General features: G+C 32.1%; 1 protein-coding gene and 1 non-coding gene across 2 annotated transcripts; one reads left to right on the forward strand and one right to left on the reverse strand.

The window, feature by feature from the left end:
- Nucleotides 1-774: 774 nt before the first annotated feature.
- LOC140973352 (protease Do-like 2, chloroplastic) lies at nt 775-10,081 on the reverse strand. The gene is made up of 21 exons (XM_073436074.1): nt 9,817-10,081; nt 9,185-9,310; nt 8,843-8,893; nt 7,899-7,972; nt 7,632-7,695; nt 7,152-7,196; nt 6,877-6,984; nt 6,197-6,274; nt 5,475-5,541; nt 5,162-5,220; nt 4,867-4,966; nt 3,904-3,983; nt 3,709-3,765; nt 2,847-2,950; nt 2,414-2,501; nt 2,227-2,312; nt 2,109-2,133; nt 1,913-1,984; nt 1,570-1,620; nt 1,304-1,364; nt 775-1,200 (listed from the first exon to the last, which is right to left on the reverse strand). Exons 1-21 carry the CDS (start codon nt 9,991-9,993, stop codon nt 947-949), a joined length of 1,827 nt encoding a protein of 608 aa, XP_073292175.1. The 5' UTR covers nt 9,994-10,081; the 3' UTR covers nt 775-946.
- Nucleotides 10,082-11,459: 1,378 nt separating this feature from the next.
- On the forward strand, nt 11,460-11,531 carry TRNAP-UGG (transfer RNA proline (anticodon UGG)). The gene has a single exon. It is a non-coding gene; the product is annotated as a tRNA-Pro (tRNA).
- The last annotated feature ends 3,373 nt before the right edge of the window (nt 11,532-14,904 follow it).

The raw sequence follows: 14,904 nt of genomic DNA on the forward strand, positions 1-14,904 counted from the left end.
TTTTTGGTTCACTTCACCATTTACAAGTTCTTTCTTTTAGGGCATAGGGAATCATATGTTTGAAGACCCCGTAAATAGCTAGAAACATGTGAAGTATTTGACCGATTTTAATAGATCTTAAATAATCAATAAGTTGAAATCGATCGCAGATAGAAATATACGACCTTATACATGCAAAATTTAAAAGGTTTATATAACAATAGAGATCCTCTAAGGTGATTTTTGTACTGTGCTCAAATAACCATTAAAATCGAGCTAAGGTGCTTATTCATACTCTTGTCTAGTAGGATTCATTGGTTATACGCAATTGTTTATCAACATTTTAGTCTCAACAAATATGGAGGTGGACTTGCAAGTGAAATGCAACTAATCTGACACAAAAATATCAAGTTTATGATAAGATCTCGGGTCCAAACTCAATTGTAACAAATATTTCCATAACTAAAAAAGAAAAATATTGATGTGGACGTCAAGAATCAAGTAAAAAAAACTACTCAGTTTGTTATTCTTTCGAGCCGATCAAAATTTTTGAGACCATATCACAAGCTGGACATAGATAATCCTGAGGCGAGCAGCTAGTCCTTGATTTTAATTTCTTTTTTTAATCTATAATTTTAAATTTTAGAGTTCTTGACTTTAAATGGTGGTGTACGCTTAATAGTTCGTTCAAAGTGACGTGGTTGGTAATGTCTAAATAATGTTCATGATCTTCTTGTCTGAAAATTTCAAGATTCTACACTAACAATAACGAAAATACCTCTGCAGCCACATACGACAAGCAAAAGCCACTAGATTTCATTTCCTATAAATCACAAAGAATTACAGTTGCAGACTTTATTCTCTACAATCACTAATACAACAAGACTAATTTCTGGCAAAATTTTCTTTAAAAGAAAAAGAACACTGATAAATAATCACGAACAAAATGTAAGAAAAAGACTGAATTTTAAGCCCAAAGAAGACCATCAAAACCAATATCCGAATTTGAGACGGGAATGTCACCATACTCATTTTGATCGATTATAGCATCGCTTTGTGGTTCGATGGAGCCCAAATAAGGTTCTGATAGATCTTCTGATCTTCCGGATGGAATTCCATAACCTTTGAGAATGCTGGTTGATGAACCTAAAGCTTGCTCTCTCTCCAAAACAACCAAAAAGTTGTCTTCAAATTCAAAGATTAAATATTTGTCCTTGCAAGCTGATCAACGAGTACATACTCGAAAATTTAGTAGACAGTGATGGCGGAGTCTAATAGCAATTCAGGTCATTTTTTAGAAAATTCTACGTCTAGAAGCACTTACAATCAACTAGATGAGCCAAGTGGTGAATATTTCTGATCCGCGTGCCATTTAACTTCAAAACCTGTCATTGACCCTACTTAAGTTTAGATGAAATTCAGAAATCATGGTAAGCGTAGCACGCACACGCACACACACACGCACAAGGGGGTAGATCCCATATGGAATTTTTCGCTAAACTTTTTGTCATCCATAACCAAAATTCCCAATGCCATTCCCGCATACAGATGCACTCATATGCATTTTAAGTATGGGTATTTTTTACTTGCCTGCTCGTTGCTCATCTCTTCATATCCTACGTTTACTTCATTTGCCAATACCTGTACAAAATACAACAAAACAAATAGTGAGCCACAAAATGCCGTACACAGGAATTAAAACTGTGAAGAATATAATTATTTGTTGGAAAAAGGTATCAATAATCCTCGATTTTCTTGAAAAACTCTCATTTTGATCCTCGATGGGGTTCAAAGATGAAAAGTGGAGGAGGGTTCAAATTTTGTTTAAACCAATTAAACGCCTGTCCACACGTGTCCAGGAGTGATGTCAAAGGGTTTGGAAATAAAAGAACAAAATTCTTGAATGAGGGAAGACTCACAGCTATGTACATACCTGTGATAATATTACGATCTGTTCTCCTTCAAATCTTGCCATAGAGTATCGTGCTTTTGTTAACAATTTCAACTGAATATAAGAAGAAGGTAATGAAAATAAGAAGCAGTTAATCAACCGTAAAACTCAAGAAATACATGATAATGTTTTCCATGTTGACATAAGAATAACAGAAGGAAAGAAGAAAATAAAATACCCCAATGCTATCTTCGCATTCTTCTCTGTAAAAAACACACATATCAACAATATAAGCTTACCAGCAACAATCAAATACACTTGCAAATCTCAGAAATAAACAAATCTCAGAAAGGTACCCGATCAGAGGTTCTGAAAGAGGAGTAAACACCAAACCAGCAACAATCAAATATGAAGGCTGGCCTCCATCAATGTGGTAAGGAACCTTCAGGTAAAAATAATTGAAAAGAATATATTAGTATCAGAGATTTTATCAGTATAAAAGTTAAACAGTCAAACCCAGCCACCACAAAAAAAAACAATTACCAAATGAACTCGTGGATTTAAAACTACTTGAACTTTCATTGATTTTCCTCCCCTAATAATGCCAAGCTCTGCAACATCACCCGTAAACCTAACAGAGTATGATATTAGATCGACAAGATTCATGTTATAGAAACTCAAACGTACTTGCAGATAATCAATTTAGACTTGAGCTTCAGTCAGGCGAATTCACAGAGAGGTCTAAGTTTAAGAGGAGAATGTCAGTTATAAAATTATAGAACCACCATCTGACAAGAATAATACCGGAAACATAGACAAAACATTTATGTTACAGACTAACATATATTGTTGGAAAAGGATTATGCAGCTTGGGATGTAAAATTGATATTCTTTTTTCGATTGAAGTACAAAGTGGACAAAGATCAACTTCATGATGAGAAATATGAAATCGACTTCCTACCCAAGGTAACCTTACTTTTGACTAATAAGATAACGAAATGCAATACGCCCTGTTGACCGGAATGGTACTGTCCCTTCGCATCCAACAGAAACATTGTTGAAGCTTACAATGACATCCCCCTGGAAGAAAAACAGGAAACAAATGTTATTTGATGTGCAGCACAGCTATAGTTCATACTGTTTGATACTGATAATAGACAATAGACAAGGTTATAACGTGATAACACGACTAGCTCTTAAACCCCATTCATCTAATTTTTTCCATGGATTTGTTTATGTGTTTTAAAATCCGCTAAAAATATGACCAACAACCAACCTTATTCGCTAAACACTGAAAATTTTAATTTAACTTAAATTTTTAATGTGAGAATCGAGTTTTCCAGAAATCTGTCAGTTATTTTTTTTAAAAAATTCCCACAAATCAGGTAAGCTAACATGAACTAGGATACATAATTCAGTCTGTTTTGTGGCAATAAAAAATCAAATTTGTTTTGAAGAATGCAGCGGCTCCTTTTATCAGGAAATTCTCAACATTTTATTTCCAGGAAACCAGTAAATGCGCAGTGGAGGATTTGAAAGACCAAAACTTAAACTGTCAGCTTCACAATCTAATTGAGAACATCAATAATTGATTTGAAGCACATAGGAAGACAAGAAAGGCATCACTACAAAAGGTGGAAAAGTTCATCAGTCACATAAAAAAATTAGTATATGATGTCAGATGTTTAATGAAAGTGGAGTAAACAAACAAAGCATGGACAACAAGATCGAAGTAACTTGGGTGAGGGCGTAGCAAGGTAAATAATAATTTGAAGTAAACCCATAAATATAGAAAAGATAAACAGAAAGCCCTATAAGACTTACGAAGGTAGATATACCTCCTTCAACACATTATTAGCATCGGAGGTTGGCTCAACTTTCCGCACAAGTACACCCTGAAAGACAAACGGTTTGTCGGTTATCAGAAAAACCATATTTGAAGCTTTTCTGTATCAATGTAATCTTGAAAACAAATTTCTGCACAAGTACACACAAATCTATGTTTCCTTCTAGTTCACAAGAAAATGGCAGACCTCATTGGAGGGTACGTTTAAGCATGCCCTCAAAGCTGGGTTCTCCAATTTCTGCAACAGCACTCCAAGAGAAGGGAAACCTGACATTTATGCAAAGGTATTTGTTAACAATTTATCACAAGTAACAGAAACTTCGTTTTGCCACAAGCTTACAGAAGAGAGAGTACTCTATATAAACAAACGATAAAACTGAATATAAGTAGATTATAAAAAGAAATAGATACAAAATGAGTTAAATTGCCTTTATATTTTCTCAGTGCCACATCTTTTAGGAATAATTCTAGGAAGGACATAATTTCATGGCCTCGAGGGAAGAAAATTAGCCCAATTAACTCTGCAAGCCTAATACCCATACAATAATAACTCAAATTTCTGAAGAATTGCCCCATCACCCATGTGATGAAGTACGAAAACAGCTAGGTTCACCCCTAACCAATTTGCATGTACATGACTGATGACTCAAATGGTTATGTGAACTTTTCCTCTACTTGAAAGACATGTAGAAAGAGGTAATTTTACGTTTCATGCCTTTATTTTACTATAAATTTCTTTCATAAAAAAAATTCAAATTGTTTCTTGGGAGAGCATGAACATGCAAAATCTAAACAGTCCTGACGTCCAACAATCAGGATTGAGATCTTGACAATTATGCTTTTGCAAATATGAGGTAACAGACTCACCTTAATGATTAAAAGCACATATACCTAGACGAACTATGTATGAAATAAGCAACTGTTTTGAGTGTGAATAATGATGGTTTCCTCTCAAAGAGATGTCTAGCAAACTTGGTATATAAAAGTATCCCAGAATGTACCTCAAACATTTGAAAGAGGTAACAGGTAGCTTGAAAAGCTCTTTCTCACATACATCATAATAAACTTCTTATAAAAGCCAAGAAACATCAATAACACCAAAAGTGACACATTAACATGAAAAGGTGATTTCACGAGGATGAATCCTCACCAGTGTATTTCCCATTCCTTTCGTAGTCTTCAAGAAAATGAGATACAACCATACTAGGAATAACGTAGCCAATATTCTCAGCCTCATCGGATCTGTATACCTAAAGGTAAGGTCCTCTGAGAATATGATTTTATATGACCATGGTGCACTTTAAAGCCATGACATAAAGTCTGCACAATGATAACTGAGAAAAAGTATTGCGAAAAGGATAATTCCCACAGCAAAGCTGATAAATATGGAGGGCTAACATCTAACTCTAAAGTCAATGTATTTTCACAGTCAAATCTAAGTAAACCTGAAATGCCACTCCAATGCACTCCCCTTGGTCATTGAATGCGGGGCCGCCACTATTACCTAAACAGTGAATTATTGATTAGCAAAAGAAATGACGGGGTACATGGCTGGGATAAGGCAAAAATAGAGAAATAAATATTCATATTTTTATCTATAAGAAACCAAATAAATATAAAGCCATAATCAAATAAATAAGAACCAAAAACAAGAGTTGAGTTTATAAAAGCGAATTGGAATATACGGGGCACATCTGACCAACAACAAATTTACTCCCCTTGGAAAGAATAATTTCTAATTTTAAAATGTACACTTACCAGGATTTATGGCAGCATCAATTTGAATGCCAAGTAACTCAGAAGATCCATGAGCATATGATGTAACCTGAAGATGTATGATAACAATAAACAAAAATCGCAAGCCCTAAAATATAAGTACAAGACCCAAGACAATTATGTAACATTATAACTGCAGTTCCATTTTTCTTATCGAAACAGAAAATTTGACATGCAAATATGTAAACTGATAGAATATAATAGTAAATAAGCCAGTGCTTTGGTCATTAGTGGAGAAAGTTGTTACAGTTAAAAACTGATGCAAATGTTTGCCAAAGATAGAAGCTTGAAAAATGAACAATTATGCCCCAGTCAAAATTTATCATAAGATCCTCACAAGATATGGAACAGTGCAATGATTATTTAGTCATTGGTCCTGCGAGAGAGAGAGACACTTCTACCGCAAATTTCCACCAAGTTTCCAACATCAAGATACACTTTTTCTATCATTTTGACAATAAAAAAGACTTTGACATTTAATTTTTTTGTCTATCAAGTATCAGCAATAAACAAAATGAATTTTTTTGTATCGAATTCATAATAATAATTCATCACCCAAAAAAAGAGAGAGAAAGCAATTGCACTTTCTAGAATAAACTAAAGTTACATTTTGGATGTAGGCCAAGGAATCAAAATCCTTAATAATGAAATGAAAAATTTTGGTCAAAAATATATGATCTGAGATGTTGATAGAGGGAACAAACCTCAATTCTTGATACCACACCCTTAGACACTGATATAGTATCTCCTCCTAGTGGATATCCTACAACAGTCACTGAATCCTGCAAATTTGATAGGGAAAGTAATGAAGCTGTGCAAGGACAGGTACTGAAGTTATCCTTTATGGTTATATTAAAACAGACAGATGTAATTCCATATGTACTTGGAAGTTCATCAATAATCAATATGCATGTGATGTACTGGAACATGTAATATATGATGTATCACTTCAATTCCTTTTGGTTTCTCAACTTAACGAGTCCCACAATGGTGAAGAACAAAGAATGTAACATTGATTCACAATTCAACACCTCACAGAAAAGACAATGCATCAGTTATGAAGGGATGTAATCCATCCAACAGAAGGAATATATTATCATTCAAATGCCAACTTTGAAGCTCTCGTAAATTTTATACATTAAGTTTATCAACAGAATTATGATCAACAGAATATTCAACACAGGAAACATGAAATGAAATTACTTCCGTATCACACTTTATAGAAGTAACACTCTTGAGCACGATGCGGATAGCATCAAAAATGAAAAACCTTCAAAACCGAGAGTTGAAATTGATGAAAATTTGAAATTCTTATTTTCATGTCAAAGAGCATGTGAAAAAAAAGGAATACTAGTCATAGATAGAGAAATATGATCAACTGAACCTGCAAATTAGGCAAGCGCCCAAAGTGAAGGGGCTCAGATCCTTCCCAAAATTCTTTGCTCTCAACTGAAATCAGAGCAATGTCACATTCTAAACCCCTTGCCAGAACCTACAATAATACAATTTGATCAGAGAGCAAGTGGCATAATCAAATTGAATTATAGGCTAAGGTACATATAGTTTGTATTAGCAATCATACTTTTTAATGGCTTTATCAGTCGAAGCATAAAAAAAAGTTCATAACAGCTGTAGATAACTAAATTCTAAAGAAGCTACCTTGGCAACATATTTCGTATCATCCCCCCTTCTCTTTACTTTGACCTGCAATCAGATCGAAAGTACCCATCAAATAACTATAACACACCTCTGGTGCAGCTAAGGACATGATGATGTACATAATAAAAATCCCCAGCATCTAAATTGCCGCCAGAGAATACAAACACAAAATGACACGCAAACCTGAAACACAATCACAGCAAAAGACCTTCAAGACCAAATTTAGAAGGCTGAGTATACAATATGCTAGAGAGAACGAGCAAAACAAATCTAAACAGAAAGCATCAAATAGAATGAAGAAACTGTTTTGAAACAAAATTTGTTTTAAATTTGACGAATTTGGGATGTTTGAATGACGAATTTGTTTCTAGGTATCTGACGCACGGGCTAGTCATTTCACTTTTAATGCATCAAGCCCATATGCATTGTGAAATTCTCCTAGTGAGAAATGTGTTAAAGCGGAGAAGCTTCAGATATTACCTGTGTATCATGTTCAACACAGTGTGCATTTGTCAAAAGCATTCCATCCCCGATCATGAAGGCACTGCGTAATAGAATAAAAACTATCATAATGAATTTAAAAGTGAAATAAAAATTAATCACTCTGCAGAATTGAATTTTAATTAATTTCAAGAAAACTAAGCACCAAACCAGTTAGACACAAAAAAAAGGTGCTAGTGCAAACGAAGGAGATGTAAAAGTCACATTTTTTGGAAAAAAGACATGAAAAATGTTACTCAGACATGCCTTCCAGTACTCGTATACTGTCTTTGTTTCTGCCAAGGAAGGGAATAGTCTGGTGCAGTGTGAGTACAATAAACCTACACAGAGGCAAAAAGGAATAAAAAATACCTGTAAAAGGGATGATCTTCCAATAAATTAAGGACGAAAATCACGACATGATTTAGAATATTGATAAATTTGTTGTTTGCAGGGACGCTAACAAGTAAATACTGAAAAAGGAAATTAATTTGTAAGCACGACTATTGGAATAGATTTTGAGTTGTACAACTATATATCTTCTGAAAACATTGACAAGTTATTAACCCCATTAAGCAATAAAAAAATTAACAACACTAAGCAAGCTTCATGAAACAAAGAACATTTTTTTAGCACAAAACAAAGAAAAAGTATAATGTATGTTACCACAATTCATCCTGAAAGCAATTATTGGTAAGAAACATCACTTAGTCGTGTTTATCAAGGAACATATATAAAATACTTGGAATACAACACTTATTTTAATGATTCATCTATCTACAAGGTAAAATGTGATTGTTGAGAAGAGCATCTTGTAGGGAAGACAACTGCTGAACATTGGTCCTAACAAGCTGCTAAAATTAGAGATAAATTATAAACTATTTCAGACAGAAAAGTTATCGAAAAATCAATCTTTTATCTATAAAATCACAGAGAAATCAGTTTAACTAGTCACATTGCAGAAAAACACTTGAAAGGTAGATTGTAAATAGTAAATTGTATGAATGTTTGGATCGAGGATTAGACCATAGGCTCTATGGCTATGTATAAAGATTAAACCTGAAAGAACAAGGTGGGATGAATGTAGAAAAAGTATGTTCCCTCATAAGAAAAACAACAAGAGAGAAACTGAACAGCAACTCCATGAAAAACAAATAGAGAACCCGAACCAAAAGTTGTATTCAAAACATTTAAATAGATGACGTACTTACCTTCACAACAGCATTAAGGAAAGCAGCGTCTTGAAGATTGTCAGCCTCTACCTAAAACTTATAACTGATTAATTTTAAGGAACTTAATTATCATCTTAGCCAATAATCCTTCAAATAATGTGCATGCAAATTACTGAACAGTTTTGACTAAATCCTACATTTAGCTATTCCTTTTTGACATCAAACTTGTGATTTTCAGGTTCCATGCATAGCCTCATATTTCTCTCAATGAAAAAAACAATAAATTAGTCAAGACAATATAGGGATTAAATGCCATATATGTGAGTTGTACATGATTGAGATTTCAGAAGGAATGAGGAATTGGGCACCGCATATATGTACCTGCTGTTCCTTCGAGTCAACCGGAATTCCCTTGTTCCCATTCTTCGGTACACCAATTGATTTAAATGCTGACAGTCCGGTTTTATTCTGACTACCCCTACCGTCTGACTTCCAAAATGTAGTATCCTGAGTAAGCTGATCTCTGTTGAAACTTTTGTGTGATATCAAAACTATAAAAGCATGAACTAGTAATTATAGTGCTTTGTAAGCTTAGTAGTCCTTTTGCTTTAGGTTCCTACACTGAATTCAATAAGTATTCTCTTGCAAGAAAGTAAACGAGCAAAGATGTATTGGTGCATCTTCGATTAATATAACTCTTTTTCCGTAGCTTGTTCAACAGGGCTTTCAAATAATGTATTCAAATACAGGATACCAAAAGAATCTTAACAGGCTAGTGCTGTTTGTTTTCTTGCTGAAGCATTACTTCGAAAACCTAGTGCAAGAAGCCATCTTTTCCAAAGAGAGTAAATATGTATCAACTATTCCCTGCAACTTTCTCTTCATAAGAGATCCACGATCCCAACACGCGAACACTAAATAAATTTCCAGAATCTACACCTTTCATCCAATTAACGAAGATCGCTAAAACAAAAGAAACAATAAACCAAATATATTAGAAACAATTAGAGTACCTCATTGATGAATCTCCTCTTGTATTTCTTAGATGCTCCTTCGACCGGAGCTTCAGAAGACTCGGAAACGCAATATGTGTAAGGTCTGCGCGAAGTGCACAAGAGGTTGGAAGAGTGACGGGAGTCGGCGCAAGCAATCGAAGCGGAGAACCACCAGTTAGCGGCTGCGATTGCCATGTAAAAATAACAGCAATGCAGCTGAGTTTCTGTGGAACGGAAAGTTCAATAAAAGAGGGGGAAAGGGGAGAGTTTTTGGGTCTATTACCTTATCCTCTGCCTTTTTTTTTTTTTAACGTTATTATTACATATTAATATTAAAATATAAATAATAGAAGTTTAGTATATTTTTAATGTTGCAACGGATACGTCTTTCTATAATATTTTTTATAATTTATTTAATATATTTAAATGAAGATCAAAATATAATTATAAAATATAGAGAGAAATCACACTGTCATTTGAGATATAGTTTGGTATACTGGATAAGAGATTGATTGATAAATAATCCTCCTTATCCCACATTTGGTAGCTTTTTAGAAAGTCCATGATAATATCACGGGCATGTGATAAATAATTTTATACAAGGATAAAATATCTCTTTTATGAGATGTGATAATTTTAATTTAATGATAAAAAACACCACAAATGACTTAATTATCCTCAATATATAAAAATCATAGATCCTATCAAATATTTTTATTTATTTTTGTATATTATCAAAATAATGGTGTTTTGAACTCGAGATAATTATATAAATGATTTTTATAAATATTTAAAGTTTCATCTTGTAAAAAGCCCCTGCTTTTCGACCTTAATATAAAATTAAAATCAAATAAATATTTTTATTTATTTTTATATATTATATAATATGATAATTATATAAATGAATTCGAGATAATTATATAAATGATTTTTATAAATCTCAAAAAAATTATTAGTATCACTCGATTAAAATTAAAAATTGATATTTGACTTATAAAATTAGGTAAAAATAAATAAATCATGCAAGTATTGTCGGCGCATGAATTGATAAAAAATATAAACTCAAGCAACAACTTTGAAATTATAAAATTTATTGTGATAAGGTTAATTTTGTCATTACAATCTAATATATAAATTTAATGATTCTTATTAAAATTATACCAAACATTAAATATAATATCCTACATCTTATTTATCCTTAACTTATATTATATTATGTATCACATGTTTATTCTATAAGGTGTACCAAACTATACCTTAATATATGAATTTAAAAAGAAAAAGAAAAAAACACAAGTAAAAATTGAACTTACAACTTGATATTTAGATGATTAAAGACTCTCGACTGAGTTACAGTTATTCACATTAAAATTTTAACATTTTATTAATATATATAATTATTAAAACAAACAATGACATCAAAAGATAATTATTTTAAAGATTTCAAACTTAATAATATAATATAAATTAATATCAAACATGATATTTAAATATTTATAAAATCTGGATATGTTTTAATAAAAATATCTTGACTGTATTGTATTGCCAACCACAGAAATGAGATTTCGTAAGTTAAACCCTTGTTTAAACCCTATTTCTTAACGAATAATGACTGAAATAATTAATACATTATTTAATAAAATGTGGACCAACAATAACAAGGGCATTTGGTCTAGTGGTATGATTCTCGCTTTGGGTGCGAGAGGTCCCGAGTTCGATTCTCGGAATGCCCCATTTTTGCCCAATATGTCTCGGTTCTCCCTCCATCCAATCATTTTTCGCTACAGGTTGATGACGTGTACATTTCCATTGAGCTTATTTTATTAATTAATAATTATGCAGTGATTGTCTTTCTTGCCTGTATTATTATTTTTAAATTTTGTTATAATATCATCGTGTCTACTTCTATTTAACAACTATTCTGTCAATTTTTATTATATTATTATAATTTGTTATCATGTTATATTTACGAGAACATACATTTTTCTAATATGTTTTTTTGTATATAATTTGTTAAATTTATTATGTGTTGTAATAAAATTGAAGTGATTTTATTTATTATGTTAAAAATTGTCGTTAATAATATGTTAGTTTTCATTTTATTTTTATATTGTTTTTATGTAAAAATATTTTTATAGTTTATATTTATTTTATATGTTGTTGTAATTAGTTTGTCATAAATTAATATGTTGAATTAATAAAGATATTAGTTAAAATAGTTCATTGTCAAGTTATAAATTAGTATCGAATTAATTGTGAGATTATTTTGGAAATTATAGTCGAATATTGGATTTAATTTGTGAAATAGAATATTTTTGGATATATTATGAAACTTGGTGAAAGATTTAGAATATTGAGACGAAGTTTTGATAATCAAATCGATAATTTGGGTTTTTAGTAAATAAATTCAACTTTAGTATTTTTTTGAGAAATAAGTTGGTTATTTTAGCTTTGTTGACGAATAGTGGATTTATTCGGCATATTATCTTACTCGTTGGGCTGAGGAGATCAAAGTTGAGTTTGTTGTGGTTCAAAGTCAGTTTATGTATGTTACAGTCCGGTAACATACGACGAAAATGTATAAATTATGTTTTAAACATATTTATGTGTTGTTATAGTTGTTAGTGTGATTATGTGGAGTCGTATGAGTTGTCAATGCCTTGTTGATTTTATGTTCAATTATTGACATACTTATGACATTTAGTTTAAGACATGATATTATGACAATAATGCTGAGCCTTATCATTCTTGTGACACATTCCTCTTTTATATTGTGTTCTTGACACACGTGGTTATTTCGGAATTAGCTAGAGACTTTCGAGTCGAGTTATCTTTGATACCAAAATTATGATTGTCTATTTCTTGATGCATTTTTTCTGTGTGATATACACTAGAAATATTTACGTCATACATTTTCCTTTATTGTGTCTTCATGTTTTATTGTTATCAGTTTTATGGATGTCGAGTAGTGGGTGTTTATGAGAGACAACACGACATACCTCACATCGGTTTAGCTGCATGACAATGTAGCTCTCATGTGTGTTGTTGCTTGAGCATTAATTCTGTTGCTATCGTACCGTTTATTGGCTCTTATTCTCCTATTGTTATTGAGCAATGTTCATGCACTACATATTTCATTTTATATATATTTATGCATGATTTATATTTATTATTGAAATGTTTCATACCAGAATTCTAACATCACTATTTTATATTGGGGGGAGCTATTGTGGTTGCAGATGGGTATCATGGTAGGTAACCCGTATAGTTTTGAAAAACCAGGCAGAGATTCTGTCTGTGGAGCTCGTGATTGAGATAGGATTACTCGGTTGTCAGAGTTGAATTCTCTCAATTAATCTACTCTTATTATTTTGGAGTTTGATCCGTTTTATGTCAGAGTCTATTGACCGGAGAGATGACTCGTGTAGTTGTATGGCTATTTGGAGTTATCATAGTGTGTTTGGATTCATTTTATGTTGATTGCTTTCGAGTGAACTCTTCTACTTGCTTACTATGCTGAAAACCAATTTCTAGACGAAGAAAATATTATGCAGCCTTGTCGGCTTTATTTGAACCGCTGTTCTTGAATTGTTGATTTGTGTTTGGCCGGAACTTGTGCGTGATTGTTTATGAACACCGCAGCATCGTCCCTGAGTCATTTTTCTTTTACAGAGATTTAAAAAAAATTGATATGTCATATTTATGAGGAGGTCATGCAGAAATATTTATAAGCCATGAGGTCTATTTTTAAGTATTTTAATAATTCTTCGCTGTAGATTTAAATTAAATCAATATTATTTGATAATTAATTGTAATTATGATAGTTGGGCCTTACAGGCATTACACGAGAGCACATGATGTGGTATGATAAAATAACTCGTTGTTTCATAACTCCTGTCGATCTGCAAGCAGAATATGAAATAGCCCTGGTGATGCAAATCTTATATGTGTTATGATAAATTTGTTATAACATACTTGTTTTTCAAATTTCCATTACAATATTTTAAATGTTTGTTCATTTAATGATGATTATTTTAATTATTTTTCAGAGAAACGATGCTGAAGTTTTGAAGAGTTGGTTTCACGGATTTTTGTTACAAGATCAACCTTGTGAGGCATTGGAGTCTGCTATTACATAAACTATAAAAATTGGTTAGAGGCTTTGTGTAATGCTTGATAGAACATACGAGCCGAATTGATTTCAAGACATATCTCATCCTCGTCGTAATCAAGAACCACCTCACTCACATAATTTTGAAGAGTCGTCTCAGCCACACTGGAGTTTGCTAAGAAGGCGGAACTTCTCACACTACATATTACCATGTGTCATTATAACCAGTTTACATGGACGAGGATCATGGTTTCCAAACATCGAATGAGCCGTGTATTCCTTCTTTAACAGATATGCTTATACATGGATATGGATGGAACGTGAATAGGATGAACCCAAATTATAACATGTCACATATTCCCTTCCCAAGATATTCGGAGATATAAGGAAAGAGAATCTAAAACAACCAACTTAGAGGCAATATGAATTATGAAGATTCAGATGAAGAAAATGTGAATGAAAAAGACACATAAAAGGAAGAAGAAAATATGAATGACGAATATTCGGGGCGAAGGAAATATGAACAAAAAAATGTGAATGACGAAGTTTCGGGTGATTGTGGTATAATGAAGGAAAACGAGTAAAACGCCAGCCTAAATGTGGAACTGGAAGATGTTTGTAGTTAAATTTAGTTTTCTAATTTTATTGTTATTTTGTGCTAGTTTTATGTAATTTCATTTGACTATGTTGCATTTTATTTGTATTAATTGCATGCCTCCAATATTAAATTCTATTTTATTGTTTTTTTATTATAGTTGTATGTTGTCAATATTAAAGTGGTTGCTTTACTTGTATGCTTAAAAAAATAAATTATACAGTAATATATTTGAAATATATAAAGTTCAATTAATAGACATAATACAAAAGCAATAAAAAAAACAAAGTTGTTTATCAAGATACAAACACTGAACACAAAATACAAAAAAAAAAAAACATGGAACACAAAATACAGCAGTTTAAAACATAGTTTCAATTTGAATTACATTGTGCATCTA

The sequence above is a fragment of the Primulina huaijiensis genome, chromosome 3 (assembly GCF_012295235.1).
Source record: "Primulina huaijiensis isolate GDHJ02 chromosome 3, ASM1229523v2, whole genome shotgun sequence".
Taxonomy (NCBI): domain Eukaryota; kingdom Viridiplantae; phylum Streptophyta; class Magnoliopsida; order Lamiales; family Gesneriaceae; genus Primulina; species Primulina huaijiensis.